At 44.6% G+C, this 27,435-nt stretch overlaps 1 protein-coding gene across 2 annotated transcripts; it reads left to right on the top strand.

The window, feature by feature from the left end:
• The first annotated feature begins 2 nt into the window (after positions 1-2).
• On the top strand, positions 3-26,788 carry LOC115093081 (cytochrome c oxidase assembly factor 5). Of its 2 annotated transcripts, none has more exons than XM_029604764.1 (4): positions 3-142; positions 264-370; positions 23,055-23,138; positions 26,385-26,788. In XM_029604764.1, the coding sequence occupies exons 2-4, from the start codon at positions 269-271 to the stop codon at positions 26,424-26,426; spliced, it is 228 nt and encodes a 75-aa protein (XP_029460624.1). In that variant the 5' UTR covers positions 3-142; positions 264-268; the 3' UTR covers positions 26,427-26,788. The 2 variants fall into 2 exon arrangements, with proteins under 2 accessions (XP_029460624.1, XP_029460625.1); XM_029604765.1 differs by having other exon boundaries at positions 37-168.
• The last annotated feature ends 647 nt before the right edge of the window (positions 26,789-27,435 follow it).

Raw genomic sequence — 27,435 nt, 5'->3', positions numbered from 1 at the left:
GTTTTCTCACCGCCCAAGCCGACGGACCCACGTGACGAAGAATTAACCGGAACTGGGAGTGGGCCCGGTGCTTTGTGGGAAAATAATAATATGGCGCCCTCCGTGAGGCGCTTTGTGTGACCGGAAAGGACTTTGCTACAAGGTTTTTGTGCTAAATTAGCTAAGTTTGTACGTTATCTATTGTTTTACCAATTTTTTTCAGGGACCCGAGAAATTAAAACTCTGTTTCTTTATGTCCGATTTTTAATGTTCGATTATAACAGAGGAAATGCCAAAGTACTACGAGGAAAAAGAAGACGACCAGGAAGCTTGTGCTGGTGTGAAAGAAGACTTAAAGACGTGCCTGCTTGAAACTGCCTGTGTGTTAAAGGTAGATAGCTTAATAGCGATTTTGTAGTTCGCGATTCAGTATGTTTGTGTGCACAGTTCGGTTAAATGCTCCCATTTTAGAATTTCTGAAGACCGATCCCTGCTAATTTTGCCCAGAGTTCTGAAAAATGCTTGAATTCTTTAAACTGATATCTGTATTCAGCTTGCTGTATTTCTTGTAATGCTGGTAATATTCATCTTTGCTCTGCGTTGATTTAGTCCCATGCAATATATTTTGTGTACCAGCATAGCAGCCTCTTATTTATAATTCCGCCTTTCGGCACTCCAAAGCAGATTACATTCAGGCACTTAACGAAACTCAGAGGGGTTTGTGCCTCTTTGTGTAGCCAGACATATGTGGAAATGTTACTGCTATATTTATTTTATGACTATTTTCATGTGGATGATTATTATTTATTTTCCTACTACAGTTTCCTACGTATACAAAATCAAGAAACACTGATCAATAGCTTACAGCATAACTAGGTTGTATTCATCAGATGAAGTACATTTGTTAAATAAAAAAAAATCAGTCTGCACTGGGGGCCAAATGTTTGCTGCCTTACAGAGAGGCTCTGAGTTTGATTCTTTCGATCTATTTACAGATTAGCTTTCACAGCCCCTTTGGTTGGGGGAGGAGTTTTGGCTTTTATTCAGCAATAACACTTTCTGACTGTACTTAAAGTGCATGCCTAACTGGTTCTGGAGGGAAAGGAAAACTAGTTCTTATCTGTTAATTTTCGTTCCTGTAGTACCAAGGATCAGTCCAGACTGCTGGGTTATGCCTCACTTCCAGCAGATGGAGTCAAGAGAAAAGCTGAAAAGCACCCATCATATAACCTAGTGTGCCACCTGCAATCCCTCAGTATAATCAATATCAAAGCAGAATAAATTGTTGTTCTTATAACTATGTTAATTTATTTTATTCTTTGTGAGTTTAATTCATCAACCAATGACTAGATCAAGCCAAAAAAAACAAATGTCTTGAAAAAGTAGAACTTATTTAAACATCTCAAACCAACAATGACTATGTCATGAAAATGTGTAATCTGTGAAATAATCTGCCAAGAGAAATACAAACTGTGTACGGACTCTCCTGCCAATGGGCGGGCGTCGGGACTGATCCTTGGTACTACAGGAATGAAAATTAACAGGTAAGAACTAATTTTCCTTTCCCTGTACGTACCAAGATAAGTCCAGGCTGCTGGGATGTACCCAAGCTGCCCTAAAAGGGGTGGGGCCTGGAGAGTCTGGCTTGAAGCACACTGCTGCCGAAGGAATCCACCTTTGGATCCCGGACATCCAAACGGTAATGTCTGGTAAAAGTGTGCAAGGATTTCCAAGTGGCCGCCCAACAAATCTCTTGGGGCGAAACACATTGGCTTTCTGCCCATGACGCCACTCGCAATGGAAGAGAATGTGCCTTAATACCCTCTGGTACTGGGTGCCCGTGACTTTTATAAGCCGAAGCAATAGCGTCTTTCAACCAGCAGGCAATAGTAGTCTTAGAAGCCTTAGTCCCTCTCTTAGGACCACTCCATAAAACAAAAAGATGATCCAACAGTCTGAATGGATTAGTAATCTCTAGGTACTGCAAGAGGACTTTACGGACATCCAACCTCCTCAGCTCCTTATTTATTTTATTTATTTATTTTAAAACTTTTCTATACCGTTTCTAAGTTATATATCATTGCAATGGTTTACAAATAGGCACATAGACTAAGGTAAGTAAATGTAGGTCATTGTACATTCTAACAGGTGCCAATAAAGTTCGGTTACAATTTCATAAATAAAATCCTTATTTGAGTATTGTTCGTCAAGTCCAGGTATATTATTGAGTTACTATCTCTTTGAGATATTACTTCTTATCCTCAACAGAGAATGCTGGCAACTCGACTGATGGTTGACATGAAAGGCTGAGATGACCTTCGGAAGGAATGAGGGCACTGTCCGAAGAGAAATACCTGAATCAGAAATACGCAGGAAAGGCTCCTGACATGACAGGGCTTGAAGCTCTGAAACTCGTCAGCCAAACAGATAGCCACGAGGAAAACTGTTTTAAGCGTTAAATCCTTCAACGTGGCCCGCCTCAAAGGCTCAAAGGGGGGCTCACAAAGACTACGGAAAACTAAATTTAAACTCCAGGAAGGACAGATTGCGCGTACTGGAGGCTTCAAATGCTTGGCCCCTTTCAAGAACCGTGCCACATCCGGGTGAGCAGCTATGGAAGCCCCATTAACCTTACCACAAAAACAGCCCAAGGCTGCTACCTGCACTTGGAGAAAACTGTACGTCAATCCCTTCCGTAATCTGTCCTGCAAAAAAGGCGAGAATGTGACCAATAGTGGCTTGCCGCAGGGTCAAAGTCAACCCACGGCACCAAGAATCAAACACCCTCCATACTCGAATGTAGGTAATAGAGGTAGAAGTTTTTCTCGCCCGCAGGAGGGTGGTAATAACCGCTTCCGAGTAGCCCTTCTTTCTTAATTGTCTCCTCTCATAAGCCAAGCCGCTGGACAGAAGCGGTCTGCCTGATCAAAAAATACTGGAGATGACTGAGGCGCAGCGGACCGTCCACCGCTAGATTAACCAGATCCGCAAATCACAGTCTTCGCGGCCACTCTGGAGCCACTAGAATCACTGGTCCTTGATGAGATTCTATGCGCCGCAATACCTTTCCTACCAACGACCAAGGCGGAAACACATAAAGGAGAATGTGGGACAGCCAAGGAAGTACCAGGGCGTCCACCCCTTCGGATCCGTGATCCCTTCTGCGACTGAAGAAACAGGACGCCTTGGCGTTCAGGCGCGTCGCCATTAAGTCTAGGCGGGGGGTCCCCCACCTGCTTGAAATTATCTGCATCGCTTCCTCGGATAGCTCCCATTCTCCGGGATCTAGCCGCTGTCGACTGAAGAAGTCCGCCTAAACGTTATCGACCCCCGGCTATGTGAGACGCAGCAATGCGGGCCAGATTGTGTTCTGCTCAGGTCATTTACATGTCTGCTTCGTCTGCCACGGGGCAACTTCTTGTGCCCACTTGATGGTTTATGTAGGCCACGGTGGTCGCATTGTCGGAGAGAATTTGTACTGCCCAGTGACAGACCAGTGGTAGGAATTGTTGCAGTGCCAGACGAACTGCTCTGGTCTCCAAGCGTTTGTTGGACCAGGTGGCCTGGGACTGTGTCCAAAGACCCTGCGCTGACCGTGATTGACAAACCACCCCCCAACCGGAGAGGCTGGCATCAGTCGTCACAATTATCCATTGAGGATTCTCCAGGTCCACCCCTTGGAGTAAGTGATCTGGAACTAGCCACCAATCCAGACTGGATCTGGCCGGTTCTAGCAGAGGCAAGGGAAGGTGGAACTCTTCCAACTTGGGATCCCAATGAGAAAGTAGTACCCTCTGCAAAGGCCCAAGGCACCAATTCCAGGGTAGATCCATATACCCAAGAACCTGCAAATAGTCCCACACCATGGATGAGGGAAGAGACAACAGGCGCCATACCTGAGACGTCAACCAGTCCATCCACACCAGAGGGAGTGAAACCTTGCTGACAGCGGTATCAAAGTGGGCTCCTAAAAACTCCAACACCTGGGACGAAACCAGCTGGCTCTTTGCACAATTGACCTCCCAGCCTAGGGACCGTAGTCGACACAATACCGAACGAACCGCTTCTCTGCAAAGGATCTCCGACTTTGCTCGTATAAGCCAATTGTCCATGTAGGGATGTACCAAGATCCCTTCCCACCGAAAGCTCGCTGCCACTACCACCATCACTTTGGTGAATACGCGGGGGGCTGTTGCCAGCCCGAAAGGCAGGGCGCAAAACTGGTAATGTTGTCCCATGATCATGAACCGCAGAAATCTCTGATGGTATGCTTGGATTCCTATGTGGAGGTAAGCTTCCATCAAATCCAAGGAAGCCAAAAATTCGCCTTTGTGGACTGCCGCAATGACAGATCTCAACGTCTCCATGCGAAACCTGTTGACCTGCTTGAGGTCCAAAATCGGCTGGAAGGTCCAAGATCGGCTGGAAGGAGCCCTCCTTTTTGGGTACTACGAAATAAATGGAGTAGCGACCGGTCCGGCGTTCGGCTCCGGGAACTGGCACAATTGCCCCGAGAGCCTTCAACCGGGCCAACGTTTGGAGGACAACTTGTTGCTTCTGCGGGGGTCCGCAGGGCGATTGTAGAAAAAGGTCCCACAGGGGTCGAGCAGAATCCAAAGTGTAACTGTGATTTATAATATCTAGAACCCACTGGTCTGAGGTAATCTTGACCCATTCCTCTTGAAATTGGGAGAGTCGACCCCCGACCCTTGGAACTGAGGAATGGGCTGACACCCCTTCATTGGGGAGATTTACTGTTGTGAGCAAAGGCATGGGTGGCTCCAGAACGCTGAGGTCATCTGCCACGAAAGAAATAAGCCCATGATTGTGCTCGGGTAGCCGATTGTCTAGGATTATAAGAAGAGGAACCCCTACCGGACCGGAAACGGCGCTGTCCCCGAAACCGGCCCCTGTAGGCACCAGGAGAGCGGGCCGACCTGGGTTTGTCTTCTGGCAGCTTGTAAACCTTGTTGTCCCCCAAGGCCTTGATAAGTTGCTCGAGTTCATCTCCAAATAACAATTTGCCCCTTTAAAAGGAAAGGAACCCAGCTGAGACTTGGAGGAGGCATCCGCCGACCAGTTACATAGCCATAGAAGCTGCCTGGCAGACACCGCCAAAGACATAGTGCATGCCGAAGTACGAAGGAGATCATACAAGGCATCAGCTGTACAGGGTACCGCCGATTCCATTTGGTTCACCTGCTCTACTTCCCCCGGAAGGAGGTCCTGGGCCGTGAGCATCTGTTGAACCCAAAGGAGAGTAGCCCTTTGCATAAGACTGCTACATACTGCGGCCTGCATCCCCAAGGCAGACACTTCAAAAATCCACTTAAGCAACACTTCCAGCTTCCTATCCTGGAGGTCCTTAAGTGCTGTGCCTCCTGTCACAGGGATAGTAGTATGCTTCGCTATGGCCGTGACCGCCGAATCTACCTTAGGGACCTTGAGTAAATCGAGCGATTCATTGGGAAGTGGGTAGAGCTTTTCCATGGCCCTCCTAACCCTCAAGAAGGCCTCAGGGGTCTCTCATTCCCGGGTCACGAGCTGGAAAAGCTTCGGATGGAAAGGAAAGGTTTGGGGTATAGCTCGAAGTCCCGCCAAAGCCCCTGGAGAAGTATCCGACACCTCTTGTGGGATGGGGATCTCCAGCTCCTGAAGGAAATGGGAGATTAAAGGATCCAGTTCCTCCCTATGGAACAAGTGGAGCACCTGCGGATCATCCCCCTCCACCGGGGGTGGCATTTTCTACCTCATCACCCCCAGCCTGGGTGGAGGGATCCTGAATCTCCGGATCCGCCGTAATAAGAGGGTCCGTCGGCCCATCCCCCAGATCTGGCTGAGCAGTGCAAGGTTCAGGCCTCCACAAGCGGCACACACACTGCCCCGCGGCATCGAGGATAGAGTGCAGCAGCCGGGTGAAATCTCCACCCCTTCCGGAGGCCTGGGAGAATCTGGGCAGACAACGGCTGACAAAGTAATCTGACACGGTAAAAATAAAGTCTTTCCACTCTGATTTATTTATTTTTAAGTCAGCCTTCAGTGGACAGCCAGGCAATAAACAGAGGAATTGAGACGTCTCTAATCTGTCCGGGGAGGGGGAGAGTGACCGGCCCACCGGTAAGTTTTCCCCCTCAGCTCACCGGGTCAGTAAATTAATTCTCCAGGAAAATAGCTGCAGGGCGATGCTCTGCCTTGCCTGCCAGTAGTTAGCTGCTGCTTCACTGACAATTTAACAAGTTTTTGTTTGTTTTTTTTAGGAAGTAAACTTTGATTTAGTCAAAGGTTGCTTGATAATGATAAATCAAACCTGTCTGGAACAAATCCCAGGAAATTTATACTGAACCAGGACCGCAGGTTCTGCCTCTCAATCTGCTGGAGTCAGAGAAATACTGAGGGATCGCAGGTGGCACACCAGGTTATATGATGAGTGCTTTTCTCTGACTTCATCTGCTGGAAGGGAGGCATAACCCAGCAGTCTGGACTGATCCTGGTACGTACAGGGAACTGTGGTTTGTGATCTCTGGCCAGAGACGGGCACTGAAGTAGCTGAGCTAGCTGGGAGGTTATAAAATAGGTGGAAAACTCTGAGTAGTTGCAAGAGAAGGCTGGTAGACCAAACACACAGGCAGAAACTACAGGCTCAAAATATTATCTTTCCTTGTCCACGGACCAGTCCAGACAAGTGAAATTCATCCCCACCACCAGCAGCAGATGAAGGCAGAAAGCAAAATGTTGGACCTGATGTCCCTCCCTCTATAGCTTGGAACAGTAGAAAAGGCATCAGTAGTTCTCTGCCTCCAGCAGATGATAGGCAACGTCCGGGGTAGCAGGAAAAATGGTGGAAGCAGCTTCCTGGCGCAACGGTCTCTTAAGCCACTTTCCATTGGGATACTGACCAAGCAGGGGGCTGAAGTTTTTTAGGACGACAGCTGTTCTTCCCTCCTCCTAGGGTAATCAGGGCAGGAAATCCTTAAATTTGCCTTAAAAGTAACCGGCAACACTTTCTTTTTAAGAGATTTAAAACAAAAAAAGAGAGCCACAATAGCAGTCAGCAGTCAGTGGCCCACAGAGTTATTCCACCAAAAGATCCAGCTGTTCTGAGAGCACCCCCCCACCCCACCCAATGATTAGCAGAGATGGAACATGGACGGAAGTATGGAGGGTGCGGGGCCCACTGTGCTGCTACTGTGGTTGGTTCCTTTTGCAGGAGCTGTAATGCCACTGAAACAAGTGCAGTGCTGGGGAGGGAGGGTCCCTCGGATAGAGCAGCTACTGCTGAACTCCAAGGCACCTCCGAAGCAGCTTTCCTGGCACTGCTGGAACAGGCAAACTGTTCCAGGCAGTTCTCAGCAGCCTCCAAGTTGTTCCTGCGAGACCAGTAGCAGGCACAGGATCCATAGGGCCTGAAGGCGAGAGAGGAGCAGGTTATGATGCATAAAGCCTTTAGTAAATTAAAGGCAAGAAAAATTATACCTGCTGCAATAGAAAGATCAGTTATTCTGGCTGCCTAAAGTAGATGTTGCAGCAGTATCCAAGAGAACCACAATTCCAGTTGAAGTTGGAACAGCACTTAAGGACCCACAGGATAGGAAGGTAGAATCAGTTCTGAAGAAATCATTCTAAGTGGCTATCCTTTCACTTCAGGCAGCTACCTGCAGAGGATATGTAGCAAGGGCAATGCTTGGGGTGAGGACCCAGAGACATCACAATCCAGTGGCATGAACGTGGCACTGCTAGAGTCAGTCAGGGCTTTGGCAAAGCAAATGGCAATGCTATTGTTGACCCAGGCACCTGCTGTAGTTGAAAAATTGTGTTGTAGATTCAGACTCTAAGGCCAGATTGGGCAGACTGTCATTCAAAGGTAGACTTCTTTTCAGGAAAGACCTAGAAAACTAATTTATTTTAAAAAATTATTTATTTAAATTTATATTCTGCTTTTTCACACTTTTTTCAGCGATTCAAAGTGGATTACATTCAGGTACTGTATGTATTTCCCTATCCCCAGAGGGATAGGGAAATACATACAGGACTTGAACCCTGGTCTCTTGGTTCATATCCCACTGCTCTAACTGCTAGGCTATTCCTCCACTCTAGTGAAAAGCCACGGAGAATCGAATCCACAGAGGCTACTTGAGGATAAGGATAGGACTAGCTTTAAAGGGTCAGCCAGGAGGGCCTGGCCAAAGCACTAGAGGCAGTACAGGCTACGTAGGCTGCTGTCCCAACAGATATCTAGACCACTAGGATGCATACAGCCCTTTTTAGGAAACAGGTGCAGTGGCACAGATAAGGATACCAGGGGAAACGCGCTCGGTGTTGGTGCCAAGAGCTACTCCACGATCCAGTCAGTAAGGGGGTCAGCTTCAACAATACTACGAGGAAGTGAACCTGCACAGTGGGTCCTAGAAGTCATCCAGTGGGGGTATGCACTGGAACTAAACGCCTCAATAAAAGAAGCTTTTGTTCGGTCCCCATGCATGAGATACAAAACAGTAGCGATACAGACAGCAGTAGACAAGTTGCTCTATTTAGAAGCGATTGTACCAGTCCCAGTAGAGGAGAGAGGGAAAGGCAGATACTCAATTTACTTTGTCATCCCAAAGAAAGGGAACCTTTCGACCAGTTTTGGACTTAAAGGGGGCAAACCATTAATTTCGTATACCACACTTCTGCAGGGAAACACTGAAGACGGTGATTGTGTTATGTTTGGCGGTATGTAGGACATCCCTTCAAGCTGCTGCACTCACCCCTGATGCCAACTACCAGGACGCTGCTGGACTACTCACAATTGGCAGGACACTGCCGGGATTCCGCCTCTGGCTCCTCCTTAAATGTACACACATCCATCTGCAATGGAAAAAGGCCACAGTGCCCACTGATGACATTGCCAGCATTAGCCCTATATAAGGGCTCTCCAGACATCCCTACTTCATCTCAGCAACAGTCTCCTGCATTCCTGGTGCAGTGCATGTTGCTTCTCCTATGTTCCTGTATCTTGCTTCCTGCCTTGCCTCATTCCTCCAGCTCAGTGTTGCATCGCCTCCAGCCTAGCCTTATCTTGCACAGCTTCTCTGGTATTTCTGCCCATACTACTGTGTCTGTTCTCATCTCCTTGTCTCCCCTATGGACTGACTCTTGGAACTGACCTTTGCCTGGACATTGACCATTCTTGTTTCCCACCTGCCTCTGACCCTAGCTTGGACACTGACTATTCTTGCTTTCTGCCTGCCTCTGACGCTGGACCACTGCCTATGACTCTCCTACAGAGATACTCACCTTCCAGCCCCTGGAACCCAAAGGCTCAACCCTAGGGGAAAAGAGTTGTTATAGGTGAAGCCTTAGTACAGTCTCTTAACAGCATAGCTCCGCCAGTTGTCTGTGAAGGCCTATAGTGTTTGCTCCATAGACTGTGCCAGCTTCACCACAGCCACAAGGGTCCATGCACATTACATTATTGCAGTACGAAAAGATGCATTTTTTTCAGTGATAGATCTGACAGAGGCTTACCTCCATATACCAATAAGAAAAAAACATCAGCAATATCTGTGCTTTGCATTTTTAGGAAAGCATTAGAAGTTGAAGGCTTTACCATTTGGTTTGGCAACAGGCCCAGGATATTTATGAAGGTAATGATGGTAGGAGCAGTCATCTTGGGCAGCGAAGTAATAACAGTGTACCTGTATTTGGATGCTTGGTTAATAAGGGCAGACTCGACGCAATGGCACTAGGCAACAGCCAGAATTATACAAATGGTGGTGAATGGGCCAAAAGCCATTTAGAACAATCAAAGCTGCTGGCCCACCTTGGAGTCCAGTTCAATACGAGGATAAGGAAAGTATTCCTGCCAGGCAAGAAAATACTCAAATTACAAGCCCAAGTCAGAGGCATGATGACCAGAGCCTCCCTGATAGCCTACGATTATCTCCAGCTTTTAGGCTCAGTGACAGCAGCAGTTGATGTGCCTGGGGTAAGAGCCCATTTATGCCCTTTACAGAGGAGGATATTATCTAGATGGTCACCATGGAGTCAAGAATTTGACAGGATTCTGACTGTGACAAGCCAGGGAAAGCCTCTAGTGGTGGCTAGACAGCCAATCTGACAGTCAATTTGGAATCACCAGAATGGTGACCACAGATGCAAGCAGGACAGAATGGGGACAAGGAAAAGTGGCGCAAGGATACTGGTCAACCAGAGCAATCAGATTAGCGCTGAAGAGCTTCCTACCAAGGCTCAAAGACAAAGCAATAAGAATATTGTCAGACAATGCAACAGCAGAACACCTCATAGGCTGGACGGATTTATCAGTCACACACATCGTTGGAGCAATCAATATGAAAATGGTCTTGTTAAACTGCCAGAGATTAGATCTAGGAGAATGGGAGCTGGCAGAAGACGCCTTCAGCTAGGTAGGGACTAGGTGGTGCACCCCCATTGAGATCTAATGGTGATGCACAAGAACACCAAAGCAAAGTATTATTCAGTCAAAGAAGAGACTGGGAATCCAGGGGGATACCTTAACTCAGAACTGGCTTAGAAATATATGTTTCTATCTTGGCCAATGATAGGAAAGATCATGAGGACAATCGCAAATCATCCAGGATTGGTCATCTAGTGGCACCAGATTGAGTGAGGCGCCCATGGTACACAGAACTGGTAAGGCTCAAACAGGAAGAACTGTTAAAACTCACCCAAACAAGATCTACTACGTCAGGGCCCAGTGACCATGGAAAATCCAGCACAATTTTGTTTTATAACATGGCCTTTAAAAGGAGAAACCTTAACAGAAGAGGGTATTCAAGACAAGTAATAGTGAATTTGCTTAAGGCAAGAAAAAAGTTCACCTTGGTAGCTTATGCAAGAGCTTGGAAGATCTTCAAGACATGGTGCAGAAAGAGGTGAATGACTCTCTAAGAAAAACATGATTACCCTCTATTTTGAGTTCCTCCAGGATGGCTTTATAAAGGCCTAGCTGTAAGCTCACTAAGACTATAGTTAACAGCCATATCATGCTGCAGGGAGGCAACTCAAAGGGGGCCCTTTAGTATCTTGCCCAGATATGGCTCACTTCTTGAAAGTAGCAGGCCATATTAGGCCTCCGGTAAGACCACTAGTTTCGCCATGGGACTCAAACTTGGTCCTGGAAGTATTCACAAAAGCTCCAGTTGATCCACTTAAGAGCTACCATGAAGGACTTAACGTTAAAGACTATACTATTGGTACAGCCAGAAGAAACTCTGAATTACAGGCTCTGTCGTACAGAAATCCTTACCTCTCCTTTTTAAGAGAAAAATTCACGATCAGGACAGTCCCATCCTTCTTACTAAAGGTAGTGTCAGAATTTCACCTAAAGCTAGCAGTTACTTTACTGGAGTTTATAAAGGAACTATGTTAGGGACAAAAGAAGGATTTGAGATTTCTGGATGTAAGGAGATACCTGTTCAGATATCTGGAAGCTACAAAGAGGTTTAGAAAGACAGAGAGCTTCTTTGTGTTATTTGCAGGGGCATGCAGAGGGGAAGCGGCTTCAAAGGTATCAATTACAAGATGAATTAAAGAAGCAATTGTATCAGCATATATATTGAAGGGAAAGCAAGTTCCAGAGAGTCTGAAGGCCCACTCCACAAGAGCTTAGGTGGCCTCATGGGCAGAACATAGATTGGCAGACTCAATAGAGATTTGTAGGGCAGCCACATGGTCATCACTGCATTCATTTTCAAAACATTATAGGCTGAATCTATCAAGAGAGGAGAGATTCATCCTTTGCACAGGGGTCTTGGGTACAGCCACCTAGGATAGGTACATCCCACTTGTCTGGACTGGTCTGCAGAATGATGAAGGTTCAATTAGATCTTACCTGCTAATTTTCTTTGAGTCCTGACAGACCAGTCCAGAACTCACCCTGAGAAGTGATCTGAGGACACACAAAAAACTATTAGTTTGGAATATAATGGAAATAAGGAAGTAAGCAGAGGACTCTTCCTTTTTCCTTTTCACTTGAGAGGCACAAATGAAATATAGCCCAAAGAGAGAGGGCAGAAATTGCTTGCTCCTGTTCTGTTTCTGTTTGTTGATTTGTCTGAAAATAAAGTGAAATTTAAGCTTAACTATTAATTTCCTTTCCTTGAGCTTTAGCAGACCAGTCTGTACTCATGGATTCCCTCTTTCACCAGCAGGTGGAGGCAGAGAACATCTTTCATTTTCATCACTATCTATCTATATCTACCTTATAAATGGGCTCTGACCGACGGCCCGCAAATGCGCAGTAGAGAGCAGCTCTACCGCGCATGTGCGGGGGAGCACGTCGGTCAGAGCCGTGTGTGCCCGAAAAAAAAAATGGCGGCGGTGAAAAGCAGGAGCGGCGGCGGCCACGAAGCAGGAGTGGGAGGAGCAGTAGCGGCGGCAGCAGCGACGAAAAAATGGCGGTGGGGCCGCAGGAGCGGCGGTGAAAAGCAGGAGCGGCGGCGGCCGCAAAGCAGGAGTGGGAGGAGCAGGAGCTACGGCAGCCGCGATGACGAGCAGGAGCGAGAGGAGAAGCAGCAGCAGCAGCGGCGCCGCGCGCGGGAGTGACAGCCCCCGAGATCTGCCGGCAGGAGCGGGAGGAGAAGTAGCAGCGCCGCGCGCGCGGGAGGGACCCCCCCCCCCCCCCCCCCCCCCCCGAGATCTGCCGGTTGTGGATGATCTTAAAGGGGAGGGGATTGAGAGAGGGGGAGGGAGGTGTGAGAGGGGGAGGTGAGAGAGAGAGAGAGGGGGGAGGGAGGGAGGTGAGAGAGGGAGGGGGTGAGAGAGGGGGTGAGAGGTGGGAGGGAGGGAAGGTGAGGGAGGGGGAGGGGGAGGGGGTGAGAGGGAGGGAGGGAGGGGGAGGGGGTGAGAGGGAAGTGAGAGGGAGGGGGGGGGGAGAGAGAAGGAGGAGGGAGAATGAGGGGGAGGGGGAGGGAGTGGGAAGGAAACGGACCGAGCCCGTTGTTACGGGCTTAACGGCTAGTATATATATATATTTAGGAGACAAAGAGGGAGCTGATTAGAAGGTCACCACAGTCACATTTATTGAATGTATGGACACCATGCCTCTCCCACTTCTTAATCTGAGACACTCAGGGAGGATCCAAGATGCCGCCACTGAGCATGCATTCTGCTGCCTTCTTGCTTGCTTCCTGCACCTTCCCACTATCCTATTTTGTGATTCTCTCTTTTTTTTTCCCTCTGTGAGGGATGTAAACTGGTCTGCTAGGACTCAAGGAAAAGAAATTAACAGGTAAGGCTAAATTTCACCTTCCTTTTCATCTTACAGACCAGTTTGTACTTTTGGGATGTGTCAAAGCATTATTAAACTGGGAGGGGTTACGGCATCTATTGCTACTATCACTTTCCTGCCAAAATCCATATCCTCCCTTGCCTGTAGGTCTAGCTTATAATGTTTTGTAAACAAGTGTAAAGATACCTAAGTTACTGCTTTGCAGATCTCCAGTGCAGAATGTTGTCTTCTGTTCTGCCCAAGTCGACAATTGGGTCCTGATTGTGTGGGCTTTCAGCCCAAACAGCACCTGCTTGCCTCATCCAATATTTATTTTTATTTAAAAACTTTTCTATACCGTCGCTAAGTTATATACCATCGCAACGGTTTACAAATAGGCACATAGACTAAGGTAAGTAAATGTAGGATATCGTACATTCTAACAGGTGCCAATAAAGTTTGGTTACAATTTCATAAATAAAATCATTATTTGAGTATTGTTGGTCAAGTCCAGGTATATTATTGAGTTACTATCGCTTTGAAATATTACTTCTTAAATGTAGGATTGAGTAAATTCATTCTCATCTGCATTACCCTGTACTTTCATTCTCTACCCTCCACACTCTTTAGTGAAGGCTTTTTCAAAGAGCCATGTTTTTAGATTTTTCTTAAAAGTTTTGAGATTATTCTGTAATCTGAGTTCGGGGGGCATCATGTTCCATAGTATGGGCCCAGCCAATGATAAAGCCCTTTCTCTCACTTGGGTTAATTTTGCTGACTTTACTGTAGGGATTGTTAGTAGTGCTTTGTTTGTGCCTGTCTGTTAAGACCATGTGTGAAAGAAAGAGAGAGATAGAACTGGTTTTGGACGATGCTAGCTTTACCCCTTATTCAGTAAGGGGTAATAGCGCGTCCAAAACGTGGGTCCAACCCCCCCCCCCCCCCCGAACCTAATAGCGCCCGCAACATGCAAATGCATGTTGATGGCCCTATTAGGTATTCCCCGCGCGATACAGTAAGTAAAATGTGCAGCCAAGCCGCACATTTTACTTTTAAGAAATTAGCGCCTACCCAAAGGCACCTCTTTTTTGACAGGAGCGGCGGCTGTCAGCGGGTTTCACAGCCGACGCTCAATTTTGTCGGCGTCTGTTCTCGAGTCCCGCTGACGGCCATGGGTTCGGAAACTGGACGCCGGCAAAATTCCTGGTGAGTGGGTGCCTTAAAAAGGTGAAAAAAGGCTTGGAGCACAGTCTCTTCCCTGAACTGCCTCACGGTTTCCTGTGATGCTGTGCTGCATTTGGATTGTGTCAAGGCTTGAAGGTGACTGCCTTCCCTCCCTCTGCTGGCACCGGTTTCTCCATGTGGGGTTCTTTACTAAAGCATGAGACTTCCTAAGAGTAAAGTGAGAGAGAGATGGGGCAGGAGCAAAATGAGATTCAAAATGTTTTTTAAAAAGTAGATGTTTTTTCAGTTGCTGTTTCCCAGTTCCTTCCAGTGGTTGGTTTGTTTATATATCACTAAATGAAGTGATGAGCAGAAAAGTCAGCCTTTCGCAGGTTCTAGGGCACAGAGACTACCTGTGCACGTTCCTGCAGAAAATTACTCCATGGCAACACAGGGCCAGTTGTTGGCTCATGTAATCAGAAAAGAGACAGGATGGAGGCGATCCAGAGAAGGGCAACCAAAAAGGTGGATAGTCTTCAAGAAAAGACTTTTGAGGAGAGATTGAAAAACCTAAATATGTACACCCTGGAGGAAAGGAGGAGCAGGGGTGATATGATACAGACTTTGATACTTGAAAGGTTTTAATGACCCAAAGATAATGACAAACTTTTCCGTTGGGGAAAAAATCAGTAGAAATAGGGGTCACGATTTGAAGCTCCAGGGAGGAAGACTCAGAACCAATGTCAGGAAGTATTTCTTCATGGAGAGGATGGTGGATGCCTGGAATGCCCTTCCGGAGGAAGTGGTGAAGACTAAAACTGTGAAGGATTTCAAAGGGGCATGGGATAAACACTGTGGATCCATAAAGGCTAGAGGATGGGAATGAAGAGAAGAGCCATGGGGGTGGCTTGCTGGAATGGTGGCTACTACCTGGCGATTACAGCCCTTACTCAATAAGCCTTCACACGGTTAATGCAACTCCAACATTGCTCTCTGCTTCAACGGCAAGGGGAAATGTGGAAAAGAGGATTTGCATTCAGACAACAACCAACAAGGATTGAACTACAGTCTGGGTAAACAAATAAGCGTGGGGGTAGCTTGCTTATTGCAGCAGTTATTACCCTAAACTAATTAAGCCTGATACTTCACTTTGAATGCATATACAGCATTGCTCTCTGCTTCAACGGCAGGGGGAAATGTGGAAAAGAGGATTTACATTCAGACAACATCCAACAAGGCATTGATCTGTGCAGTCTGGGTAAACAAACATCGGGGTAACTTGCTTGATGCGGTTACTACCCTTAACCATTAAGCCTGGCTCACCTTTGGCTCACCTTTGATGCAACTCCAACATTACTCTCTGCATCAATAGCAGGGGGTGGCAGGAAATTCGAATCAAACAGTTAACAACAAGGGCCCTGAACCTGGTGGTCGGTGAAACAGATAAGTATGGGAAAATAAGTGTGGGAGCTTGCTGGACAGACTGGATGGGCCGTTTGGTCTTTTTCTGCTGTCATTTCTAAGTTTCTATGTAAGAGATGGTGTGAATAAAATACCCTCTGAGTTACGCATAACTGGAACAGGAGCAGAAGACAAACTGAGTATACTCAAGACTAGTAATTCACCATGGGAAAGCAACATGATGCCAAGAACAGAAGCCCATATTAATCAGAACCTCTCTCACCAGTGTACTGGGATTTAATAGGCAATGAAGGGGTTTTTTTTTGTTTTTTTTAAAGTAAAAATACTTTTCCTTAAACAAAATATTGTGCATTATGAAATATGGATATATATACCTAACCTCTAACTATTAATGCAAAAATTATTTATATTTGAAGAAAAGCTAACATGTCATTTAGCTTAAATCATAGGTACAACTGTCATTTCATAAACAGACATTTAAGATTAACTTTACACTAGCATACATTCTGCTGAATGTTAATACATCATCATTTTGGATTTAATTCCTCACCTTTAGTTGCGTTCGGCAGTCCTCAAGGCAGGCCCATGGACCACCGTTCTTACCTCTGGCCCCAGGCTCGCTCGTTCCCGGCAGATGCTGTGGCAGGCCTCCTAGGAAGGACTTGGCAGCTCACCATCCCTTACCCATCGCTGCAGCCTCCAGAAATGCCAGTGCTACTACACCCGGGCACCACAGCTAGCCACCATGCCTACTCTGTTCCGACACAGTAGCTTCCCCGGATCCTCCTAGGCTCTCGTGCACCCGATGTGGCTCTTCTTAAAGGGACCATGGTGGGAGACCACGATCGGTGCCGCCTTATGACATCACCGCCTAAAACATATAAAAGAGCCATCTCCTCACTTGCTCCTTTCCTCGGCAATAGGTCGACTACCTTCCAATAGAGCTAGTTGCCACAGCATTGTCCCTGCATTACATAAGATATACTATACTGGGTCAGATCAAGGGTCCATCAAGCCCAGTATCCTGTTTCCAACAGTGGCAATTCCAAGTCACAAGTACCCAAACATTAGATAAATCACAAGCTACTATTGCTTATTAATTACTGTAATAGCAGTTTATGGATTTATCCTCTAGGAACTTTTTTAAACCCAGTTACACTAACTACTATAACCACATCCTCTGGCAATGAATTCCATAGCTTAACTATGTGCTGAGTGGAAAAGAATTTTCTTTGATTTGTTTTAAATGAGCTACTTGCTAACTTCATGGAGTGCCCTCTGGTCCTTCTATTACCTGAGAGAGTAAATAACCGATTTACATTAACTTGTTCAAGACCTTTCATGATTTTGTAGACTTCTGTCATATGCCCCCCCCCCCCCCCCCCCCCCCGCCAGTCGTCTCTTCTCCAAACTGAACAGCCCTAACTTCTTTAGACTTTCCTCATAGGGCAGCCTTTCCATGCCTCTTATTTTGGTTGCCCTTCTCTGCACTTTCTCCAGTGCAGCTATATCCATATTTGAGATGCGGCGACCAGAATTGCACACAGTATTCAAGGTGCTTCTGGTCTCTGTGTTCCTGCCCCGTGTTCCTGAGTTTTTGTCTTTGTCTTCTTCGAGGTCAGTCTTCAGCTCCTCATCTCCTAGTCTTTAGTGTCTTCTGTTCCTGCCTGTGCTAATCCTTGTCTCTCTACTTCTCTCCATCCCTTGTTTTCCCTTGGATGGATCTCTGCTTGGACACTGACGCTGGTGTACTCCGCCTGCCACTGGCCACCACCTGGGCACTGACCTTGATTGAACTCTGCCTGCCACTGATCACTGCCTGGATACTGACCTAGAACGTCTGCCACCTCCCTGTCTGCTGCCTGACCCTGATGCCGTTGCTTCCGCCCTCTGCTCGCCCCTGGCCCGCAACCCTACCTCCTGGTTGGATCTTCACCTCAGCAGCAGAGGCCCATGCCTAAGACCTGCTAGCTCTGGCACCTGAGGGCTTGTATTGGTGAAGCTCCAGCTGGGCTTCTACCACAGCCAGCTCCGCCAGCCGTTGGTGGCGACCTGAAGGCTCCTTCCTGCAGGTTGCGCCAACTCCACCTCTGTCCAAGGGTCCACGCCCACGACACCTTTCCAAATTCAAGCTCAAAGCGAGTTACAAATTCAGATGATAGGTCCCTGCCATACAATCTAAGAGATCTATTTATTAAGCTGCAGTATTGAAAATGCCACTGAATGCCCTAAGCAGCAGCACCGAATACTGCAGGGAATCCCATTGTATTTTCTCTGGCAGTAATATGCTACCAGGAAAAATACCGCAGTTTAGGTGTCCCTAGTAGCCCGAATACGTGCCTCCTCTTTCTGCTTCCTCCCTTCCCCTAAGTGGCATTAAAATATCTGGTAGTCTGGTCAGACTCCCCCTTCCCACCCTCTCCTCCCCACCTTGCCCCTTCAGGTGGCCTCAATGGTAAAATTAGAAGAAAATTGTGTTTGTTTTTTTTTTTTACATGTCCTGGCCCCTCTCCCTCCCTCCCAAAGGCTGCTCTCTCTAATCCAAACATTTCCCCGGCTCACATTACGTGAAGATTCAGCATATTGAAATGGGTCCCAGAGCACCTTGCACTTGAAATGTAGCTAACTTGCATCAAAATAACGCGGCTTGTAAATTTTCATTCAAACTGCATAATTTTCTTTGCATCACATTTACTAATATCGAGCTGATTTGCTTTGATCAGCTTGTCACCGGCACTGCACTGCATTTTTTGGGGTGGGGGAGATAACGTGCGGTATTGGAAGTACCATGTGTTATTGCTGTCCTAAGGCATTTGCTGTGCAGTAAACATTCTTTAACACCTTGGAAAGCCTTAACGCAGCTTTTGTAAATCACCCCCTAAGTTTGTAGCTGAGGCAATGAGAGGCGAAGTGACTTGCCCAAGATCACAAGGCGTGTCAATGGAGGAAGCAGGATTTGAACCCTGACTTCTCAGCCTGCTGTTCTCATCTGTGGGAGATTTGTATCCAAAGAAGGGCAAAGAAATTAACCCCCATGCATGTAAACGTTTGGAGGCATGCGCCTCACTCTAGTAGTTCTGTTTACCAGTGCTGGCAGATAACCTTTAATCATAAATGTTTCTGAGTTTGGGTGAATCGATCCCTCTGTGACATTCTCTAACTAGTTGGTTATGTTAGATTGATACAAAAAGAAAAACATCATCTACATTTTGCTTCCTGCTATCAATGGCAGGGATAGATTACTGTCTGCTAAATAAAAAGAAGAGTAGTAGAAATGGTGCATATTGACTGGCTTGGTTTAATTATTATTTTCCTTTTGTATCTAGGCTCTCAGGCATGCACAGAGAATTTCCTCTGAAACTTTAATTTTACTGTTTTGATAGCTGTCTTGCCATTCAAACAACAAACACTAACACCATCTAATTCTCTCTGGATTGTGATATTGGATACATTTTTGCTATCTGCTGAATAAAGAAAGGTTCAGCCCTTGAAGTTTATGTGAATAATTGTATTATACATTTTTTTTTCAGTCACAATATGAGCAATGTATGCGTTTATTTAGATTTTCTTTTAGATATATGATATAAACCAGTGTTTTGGTTTGTTTTTCTCATCCAAAGAGGGTTCAATGGTGTTTTTTCTAGGGGTGTGCATCCAAAATGTTTTTGTTTGTTTGTTTTTCGTTTCAAGATGTTTTTTGTTTTGTTTTGTTTTTTTTGTTTTCATTTTCTTTTAATGTTTGTATTGGTTTATTTGCTGAACCAATATAAACATTAAAAAAATAATAGGGCCTGAGGAGGCCCCTACTACTGTTTCTCGAGGCATTGAGGGCACCTACCCCTGGGCCTAAAGCCATACAAAAATTGACCCTGGCTGGCCCTGAGACCGGCACCGTTTTGGTGTCACACTTAGCACCAGTCTCAGGACTGGCTGGCACCATTTTTAATAAGATTCTGGTGTGGTAGGATCTAGAGGGGATCATTCAGCCCCCTTCACTGGGACCAAATGGCATCCATCCCAGAGTTCTAAAAGAAGGAAATCATTAAATCGCTAACCTGTTACCTGTAACCTCTTGTTTCAAATGGCCACAATTCTTGAAGACTGGAAGAAGGCCAATGTGATGCAGACTTTTTTTTTTTTTTTTTTTTTTTTAGAAAGGTCTCTGGGGTGATCCAGGAAACTGTAGCCTGAAGAGTCTGACATTGGTACCAGGCAAAATGGTGGAAGCCATTCTTAGAAACAAAATCCCAGGCCATGTAGATAGACATGGCTTACTGGAGAAGAGTCAGCATGGTTATACCAGTCTTTTAGAATTTTTTTGAAGATATAAATAAGCATGTAGATAAAGGTGTATGTTTAGACTTTCAGAAGGCATTTGACAAGCTCAATTTCCTTGGGAAATTACAAAGTCCTGGGATAGGAGGCAGTGTCTACTGTGGATTGGGAACTGATTAAAAGGCTGAAAACAAGGGGTAGGAGTAAATGGTCAGTTTTCTAAATGGAGAAAGGTTGTTAGTGGAGTACTGCAGGGATCAGTACTGGGATCTGTGCTGTTTAACATATTCATACATGATCTGGAAAGGGGAGCAATGAAGGAGGTGATCAGATTTGCAGATGACACAAAATTATTCAAAGTTGTAAAAAAAAAGCCGTGGATTGAGAGGAACTGCAGAAGGCCCTTGTGAGACTGGGCAATTGAATGACAGCTGAAAGTTAATATGAAAAAGTGCAAAGTGCTGCACACAGGGACAAATAATCCTAAGATGCTGGGTTCTGTATTGGGTATCAGTACCCAGAAAAAGGACCTTAGAGTCCTTGTGGATAAAGGGGATGGAACATCTCTCCTATGATGAGAGGCTACGCAGGCTGGGGCTCTTCAGCTTGGAAAAGAGATTGCTGAGAGGGGACATGACAGAGGTCTATAAAATCATGAATGGGGTGGAATGGATAAATAAATGACAGTGATTTACACTTTCAAAGAACAATAAAACAAGGGGACACTCCATGAGGCTGACAACCAGCAGAATCAAAACAGATCATAGAAAGTCCTTTTTCACTCAGCGCACTATCAAGCTGTGGAATCTGTTTCCAGAGGATGAGATCTAGCATAGCCGGGGTTTGATAAAGGTTTGGGCAAGTTCCCGGAGAAAAAGTCCCTAATACATTATTAGCCGGGTAGAATAAAGAAAGCCTGAGTGACAGGAATTACATCTGCCACAGGTTGCTGGATTTGAAGGACCTTGGTCTGAGCCAGCATGGTCTTTCTTATGTTCTGGGGATCCCTATGGAAGGGGTAAGTGCCTCTCTGACCCTGATTGATTTCCCTAGGAGGAGATTGGCGTGGCCGGGAAGCCTTGGATGGGTTTGGCTCGGTCCAGGCAGGTAGGACTTGAGCTCTAGTGTCTTGCCTGGGGGGGAGAGGGGGGGGGTTTGGAGAGTTGGGAGGCCCAGGGAGGCTCTGACTGGTAGGGTCCACGTTTTTTCCCCAGGAAATAGTGAAAACTATTTGCTAATAATGTACACTATTTCATGAAGTAAAAACACCCCAAATTTTTCAGTGTTTTCATAGTGACTGCATATTTGTTTCAAGTAATCTGAACCAAAGCAAAACTGAGTCATTGCGGTTCATGTTACCCATTTATTTCAAACAAGTGAACATCCCTAGTGTTTCCAGTCACATTGATCTAAAAGCTCACATGACCCAGCCACAGAGAGAGAGAGATCTCTCAGCATTATTTATATACTTACAGTTCATGACAGCTTCGGTGAGGATAAAGAAGGAATCTGTTCTCATGTAATTACATTTGACAAAGGGATGCATAGATACTCCCTGAAAGTGGCAGCTTGAAGGTTCCTGATTTCATGCTTTAAGTCAGACAACTGTGATCCTCAAGTGTTATGAGCAGTAAGGTTTTCACTGTGCTCGTATTGAATGTACATAAAGTATATTATGCATAGACACCAGATTTGTCAGCTTTGCCACTACTATAATCTTGTCACCATGAAACGCGCGTCAATAACCAGCCGCATAGACTATTGCAATTCTCTCCACAGCATCTCCTAATATAATCTTGCCTCCAACTCTTGCAAAGTTCAGCTGGTAGAATCCTGCTAAGAGCCAAAGCAACAGACTCCTAAAGCCAATCTTAAGTCAATTGCACTGGCTCCTGGTTGAATACAGGATACAATTCAAAACTCTTTGCTTTGTCTTCAAATGTGTAAACAATGTGGCCCCTGAATATCTCTCTCAGCTTCTCCTCTATGACACTCCCACAGGGGAACTTCAGTCTTCCCAAATGGTCTGTCTTTTTCTTCTTCCCACCCACCCGGCTACTGCCAGATTAACTTGCTTGAGGCTTTGCACATTCTGCTACTGTTTCTACGCATTGAGAAGGAAAAGAGTTAAGGCTTGGCTATTCACCCAGGCATTTCCCTAAATTCCACTCAAGACCTGTGACAAAGACAGCAAAGCGAATCCCATCTAGCACTTCACTAATCACATCTTATGTGTTCCTCTTTAATATGCCTCCCCTTTATGTTTCTATATGCTTATTATAAACAGAGGCATTAATATAGCAGGAATTTAATCATTATTTGATTGTAATCCACTTTGAGAGCAGTTGGTAAAGGCGCAACATCTCATTTTAATAAATATGCATATAATGAATCAAAATGGTAATTTTTTTGACCTGTGCCATGATCAGCCACACATCATGTTGTTGATTTCTTTTTCCAGCCCCAATGTTGGAATCCTCATGTTTAAGTAACTTCCACTGACTATTGCTGCTTCAGACTCATAAATGAACTTTGAGAATCTTCTTATTAATATTGAAAGACCTATTGCCTTCCTGCTGTCAATCAGAACTAACACATCATAATAGTGGCATTATCGGACTCCCTCGGCTCATTTTAGATGCATAAATGGACATTGCTTAAACTGTTTTATGTTTCCTTTATTAAAAAAAATTGTTCAAAGTGAATACAATTCATACAGTTGAGCTCTTGTCATTGGTTCATTGATGGTCCTGCACTAAGACAATGGACTGTTATTTTCACAGTCATAAAAATGGCACTTGCTTATATTTGAAATGAATAAATACAAACTAAGTTCAGATTTTTGTTATATTGTTTGCTCCTGTTGTAATTTTTAATGACTGTTCAGATAGACTGGGGTTTAAAATATAATGAAAGCATTCTTGGTTTTGTCCAGCTTGAAATGAAGCACGCAGACCCTAATGTGTTGTCATCTTTGTGACAGGAAGGAAAAACCCCAAAACAGTGCTTGAAAGAAGGCCATTGTAAAGCTTTACAGGTTACATTTTTTGAATGCAAAAGATCTATGGTAAGTAACTTTAAAGATATTTTTCTTTCTTTGTTTGACACACGTTTTCCATTCTGTTGTATTGGTAATCTTACCCATAATGTTGGATTCCAGAGACTGATCAAATTTTGAATTGTGACCCACTGAATCTGGTCAGTCCTCAAAAATGCAGTCATAGACCATTCTTCAGAAAAAAACCCAAAACAATCCTCCTCCCTGTACAGTGTCCAAGTGGCGCATTACCTTTTTGGATTGCACTTGCTGTCATTCTAACACAGATTCATCTCACATTATATAACAAGGGGTATATAACAAGGGGTATTAACCCTCCAGGTTAATACCCCTTGTTATATGTAACTTTCATTTCTTGTTATATGGTTGACTTTGTTATTCCCCTCATGTTATTTGTAAACCGATCTGATATGAATTTCTTTCATGAAGGTCGGTATATAAAAATGTTAAATAAATAAATAAATAAATTATACCCTTTTTGTGTGAGTGATGTGGAGGAATCCATCTTTTGGGGGTGAATGACATCGGCCTATCACTAGAGGGCATATGGTGCCCTGTTATCAAGAGCATTTTGTAAACTGTGCAAAATGAGAGACAATCTTGAGAAATAGGGCCTGTGTCCTCCACTGTTGAAATGTGTAGCTGCTTCAAAAAAATCTAGCTATGATTTTGTTGCAAGTGTGTGTGTGTGTGTGTGAACAAAAAATTTTGTTCACACACAGCAGTTAATATTGTTGATTATGGACCTGATTTCAAAAAGCATTTATTCAAGTAAAACTGGGATTTACTCGAGTAAATGCACTTTACTCGAGTAAGTGAGCTTTTGAAAATTGCTACAGTATGTCATTGAATTGTCCATAGGATTTACTCACATAAGTGCACTTTACTTGATAAATGGCTTTTAAAAATTGCTATGATAGTATGTTACATTTATGCACGTAACTCCTTTGAAAATTACCTCCTATAATTTGAAGATATAAATCTCCTCCCAAAATGATTTAAAGATGACAAAATAGATTTTTTTTAATTACTTTGTAACAGTAGATACAGTTTGCTACTGTTCTCTGTTAACATAATGATTACATCTGAGTAAAATCCCCTAAGTCAGGCTTAGGGGAACTGAAACTTTGTTTTTTAGGGAATCCTTGAGTTAAGTACCTAAGAAGAAAGAGTCTGTCATAACACCCATCAGGCTACTTGAGGGGACCCAGCAGGCACTAAAGAGGCTTTGCCTGCATGTTATGCACATGCTCACCATAATAACCTGCCAACTGGATTTCTACTTGCCAAATTCTCAGCAAATACGCTGCCTACAAGCGATGGTTTGTGGGGATACTGCAACCTCACATCAACCCAAGGTCACTCATTTTCCAAAAAAAGCATTCACAGATCACTTACCAAAAAACCTGAAATTATATCATGACTTACTTAACTTGGCTTACTGACCAGTCACAATCACAGAGCTAGTAAACTAAAAAGATTTAACAAGGATGTTTAATGAATGCAAAAAGATGAAAAAGAACTGCAATATAACAGGGAAGGAGAAAGAAAAAGGATTTTCACAGTAATATTAATATACTTGTGTACAAAGTTAAACATTGTAACTTTCAGTCAGATCTGAGGGTCCTCCTCCATAACATTTTCGTGTCAGAATACAGCTGTATCACCCAGCTGAAATGGTAATTCTCTCCCAGTCACTTCTTAATTGTCTGTAACTGAAATGCAGCATGATGGAACACTGCTTGTCAAGTAATGTCAGCAGCTTCATGCAACCTTGAGGATTAATCCAGTCAGTGACAGCTACTAGTGGCTACGTAACACTGCACTGTTATGCTGCCGCCTGCTGTCTAAACTTAAAAATCATAAGGGAAAGGAGTTTCACAGTTGTGGCTACAGAATTCAATAAGTTCATAAGTAAATCGGACAGATTTTTAGAAGAAGACCAGTAACACTGTCTATGAAAATGTGGTTAGACTCTTAAGGAAAAGTGCTGCATGGGGATTTAAACTGAATTCCTTATTTGGTGTCTTGAAAGGGTTTTGTTTTTTTTAATTCACATTCACCTGGATGTTAGACATTTACTAGAAGGACTCTGCTCTTTTAACCTAAACAACTATGTAACAAAGTAAGAAAATGCCACATAAAGACAATACTTCAGAAGAGCAGCTGTGATTTCCTACAACTCATAAAATACCTCTGACATTAAACTGCTAAAAAGAGGATAAATATATTTTGACCAAAAAAAAGGAAAGCAGGGTTTTATGTTTAATTTTTTAAAGCAGTTGACTATCATGGATATGTGCTGAGTAGAAACTGAATACAATTTATGCTCACGGGTATTTGCCTCAACAGAATTTTCCCTTCCCAGGAAGACTGGATGTAGAAGGACATGAAACTGTTGGTGGCATTTTAACAAAACTCCCTGGAAGAGCTGATGGCAGAGGAGAGAGATCCAAGAGCTGGAACAATTTCATTTTGTTGTTTTGATCCAGCAGTTTCCTCCTTTCCCTTTGAGCTTCCCGCTCCATTGGAACTAGCTTTTACTGGACTATGGTACAGCTTCACAGGGTTTCCCCCTATCTGTATATGCCCCTCTCTGCTCAGCCAGAGGCCTTAAACTCCAGTTCCCTCTGGACAACTGTGTGTTGGCATTGAACAATAACTGATCCTCCCTCAGTTTGTGAATGCTGCCTCCACAGTATCCCTGGTCCTGGCTAGTCCAGGAAGCAGATGTTTGGGCTGAGAATCGACCCCAGGAGTTGCTTTATAAAGCAGAATTTCATCTTAACCAACTTAGAGAATGCTTGAGTCTGAAATGCTACCTGTGGGCATACAGCACTATGGACCTAATTTACAAAGGCTTTTCTCCAATTCAGTGTCTATGGGGAAACAAACAGTAAATCAGGCCCCATGTTTAGTTGTGATTGGACATTTTTTAATTAAATATAACAATTGTGCCAATATTGTATGACCTAAGAAAAGGACTTGTTTTATGAGGGTTAATAATAATAATGTAAGTGACATTGCAAGGTTTAGTAGAAAACATGTAACAACCACACCATTCCATGACTAATGAAACCATCATCATGCAGTTTATAGATCTTTTGGGTTTTGTTTTTTTGAAAATGTTCCAAGTAGTAGGAAGTTGATTGTTTAGTGGTGAAGCCGAGGTGGGGATTGGATCATTATTGCTGACTGGAGTTGTAGTATTACTCGTGATATTGCAAGAGACTGATATGCTATTTGAATTTTTAGCTGGATACCCGGTCAAGATTCAGAGGGAGGAAAGGCTACTGAACTATTTATGAAGAAAATCAACTATGAGGCAACATGAGTGCATCCGAAGTTTGATCAAACTATCACAGATAACAGCTGGGCGGAAAAGTGTACCTATGATGTATCTGATCCATAGAGGAGGTTGAGAAGTGGCACTGCAGATCTGTTTTCAAGGATGATATTAAAATTGTCTTGCTGTTAAAATATTAATCTGTCCTAATATCAAGTTAACACATTCCTACTCTTTTGATTTTGAGAAGGAAATGCAAAGGGTCTAAGAATTTAGTAATTGCTGAAGGGGAACTGTACTTGAGTTCATACTGAAATATTCTGTAGTACCAGTTCTAAAATGTGTGCACTTTATTAAAGTGACTATATTTTTATTTTCTGGCTTATTCCTGCTCTCACTGGTTTAATCTAGAAACGTGATGGCCAAAAAAGACCTTATGGCCCATCTAGTCTGCCCATCCGTCCACACTAAATGGGCTATTTCCTAGCGTGTAGCCAGATGGACTCAGGATCAATGAGTATTGTGCTCTTCTGCTAGCAGATGGGAGACTGAGTCAGATTTCAAAGCTGATGTCACTCTAGATATACCCCTGCAGTAACCTCAGCTCTTCAGTATCTCTCTGTCTCCTAAGCAGATGCAGACACTATCCCACGCACTAGAATAGTGTTAAAAATTACAGCAAAGAAGAAACAAAATTTACCTTAAGGAAGATCGAGCCCCGCTCTCCTGCGGTGATACATAAGGGTACCTCCCCCAGTCGAGAATTCCTGAGGTGATCTCCGATATCCCTCAGAGGTGTGCCTTGGTCTGGTAGCCGGTTCCCAGCATGGACTTAGCCCCCAGTGTGGCTGAAAGGTAGCGGGTGCAGAAACGAGCATGGCGGTGAAGGTAATTCCCTCTCCCCCTGCAGCTGGAGACCTTTCGGCACGCAATCAGTAAGCACAGAGACCAGGTAAGAGAATCTTTAAATTCAGGTCTCCGGTCTCCAGAGCTCGGATTGCCGTACCGAAACCGTCCCCG

The sequence above is a fragment of the Rhinatrema bivittatum genome, chromosome 5 (assembly GCF_901001135.1).
Source record: "Rhinatrema bivittatum chromosome 5, aRhiBiv1.1, whole genome shotgun sequence".
Classification (NCBI taxonomy): Eukaryota; Metazoa; Chordata; class Amphibia; order Gymnophiona; family Rhinatrematidae; genus Rhinatrema; species Rhinatrema bivittatum.
The sequence above is the reverse complement of the archived record's forward strand: the minus strand, read 5'-3'. Positions and strand labels throughout refer to the sequence as shown.

What these genes read in the sequence shown, in the direction of transcription:
- LOC115093081 (XM_029604764.1), top strand. Translation starts at nt 269, where the DNA reads ATGCCAAAGTACTACGAGGAAAAAGAAGACGACCAGGAAGCTTGTGCT. An exon ending in AAACTGCCTGTGTGTTAAAG is followed by an intron (nt 371 to 23,054) that starts GTAGATAGCTTA and finishes TCTTTGTGACAG; the next exon opens with GAAGGAAAAACCCCAAAACA. An exon ending in TTGAATGCAAAAGATCTATG is followed by an intron (nt 23,139 to 26,384) that starts GTAAGTAACTTT and finishes TTGAATTTTTAG; the next exon opens with CTGGATACCCGGTCAAGATT.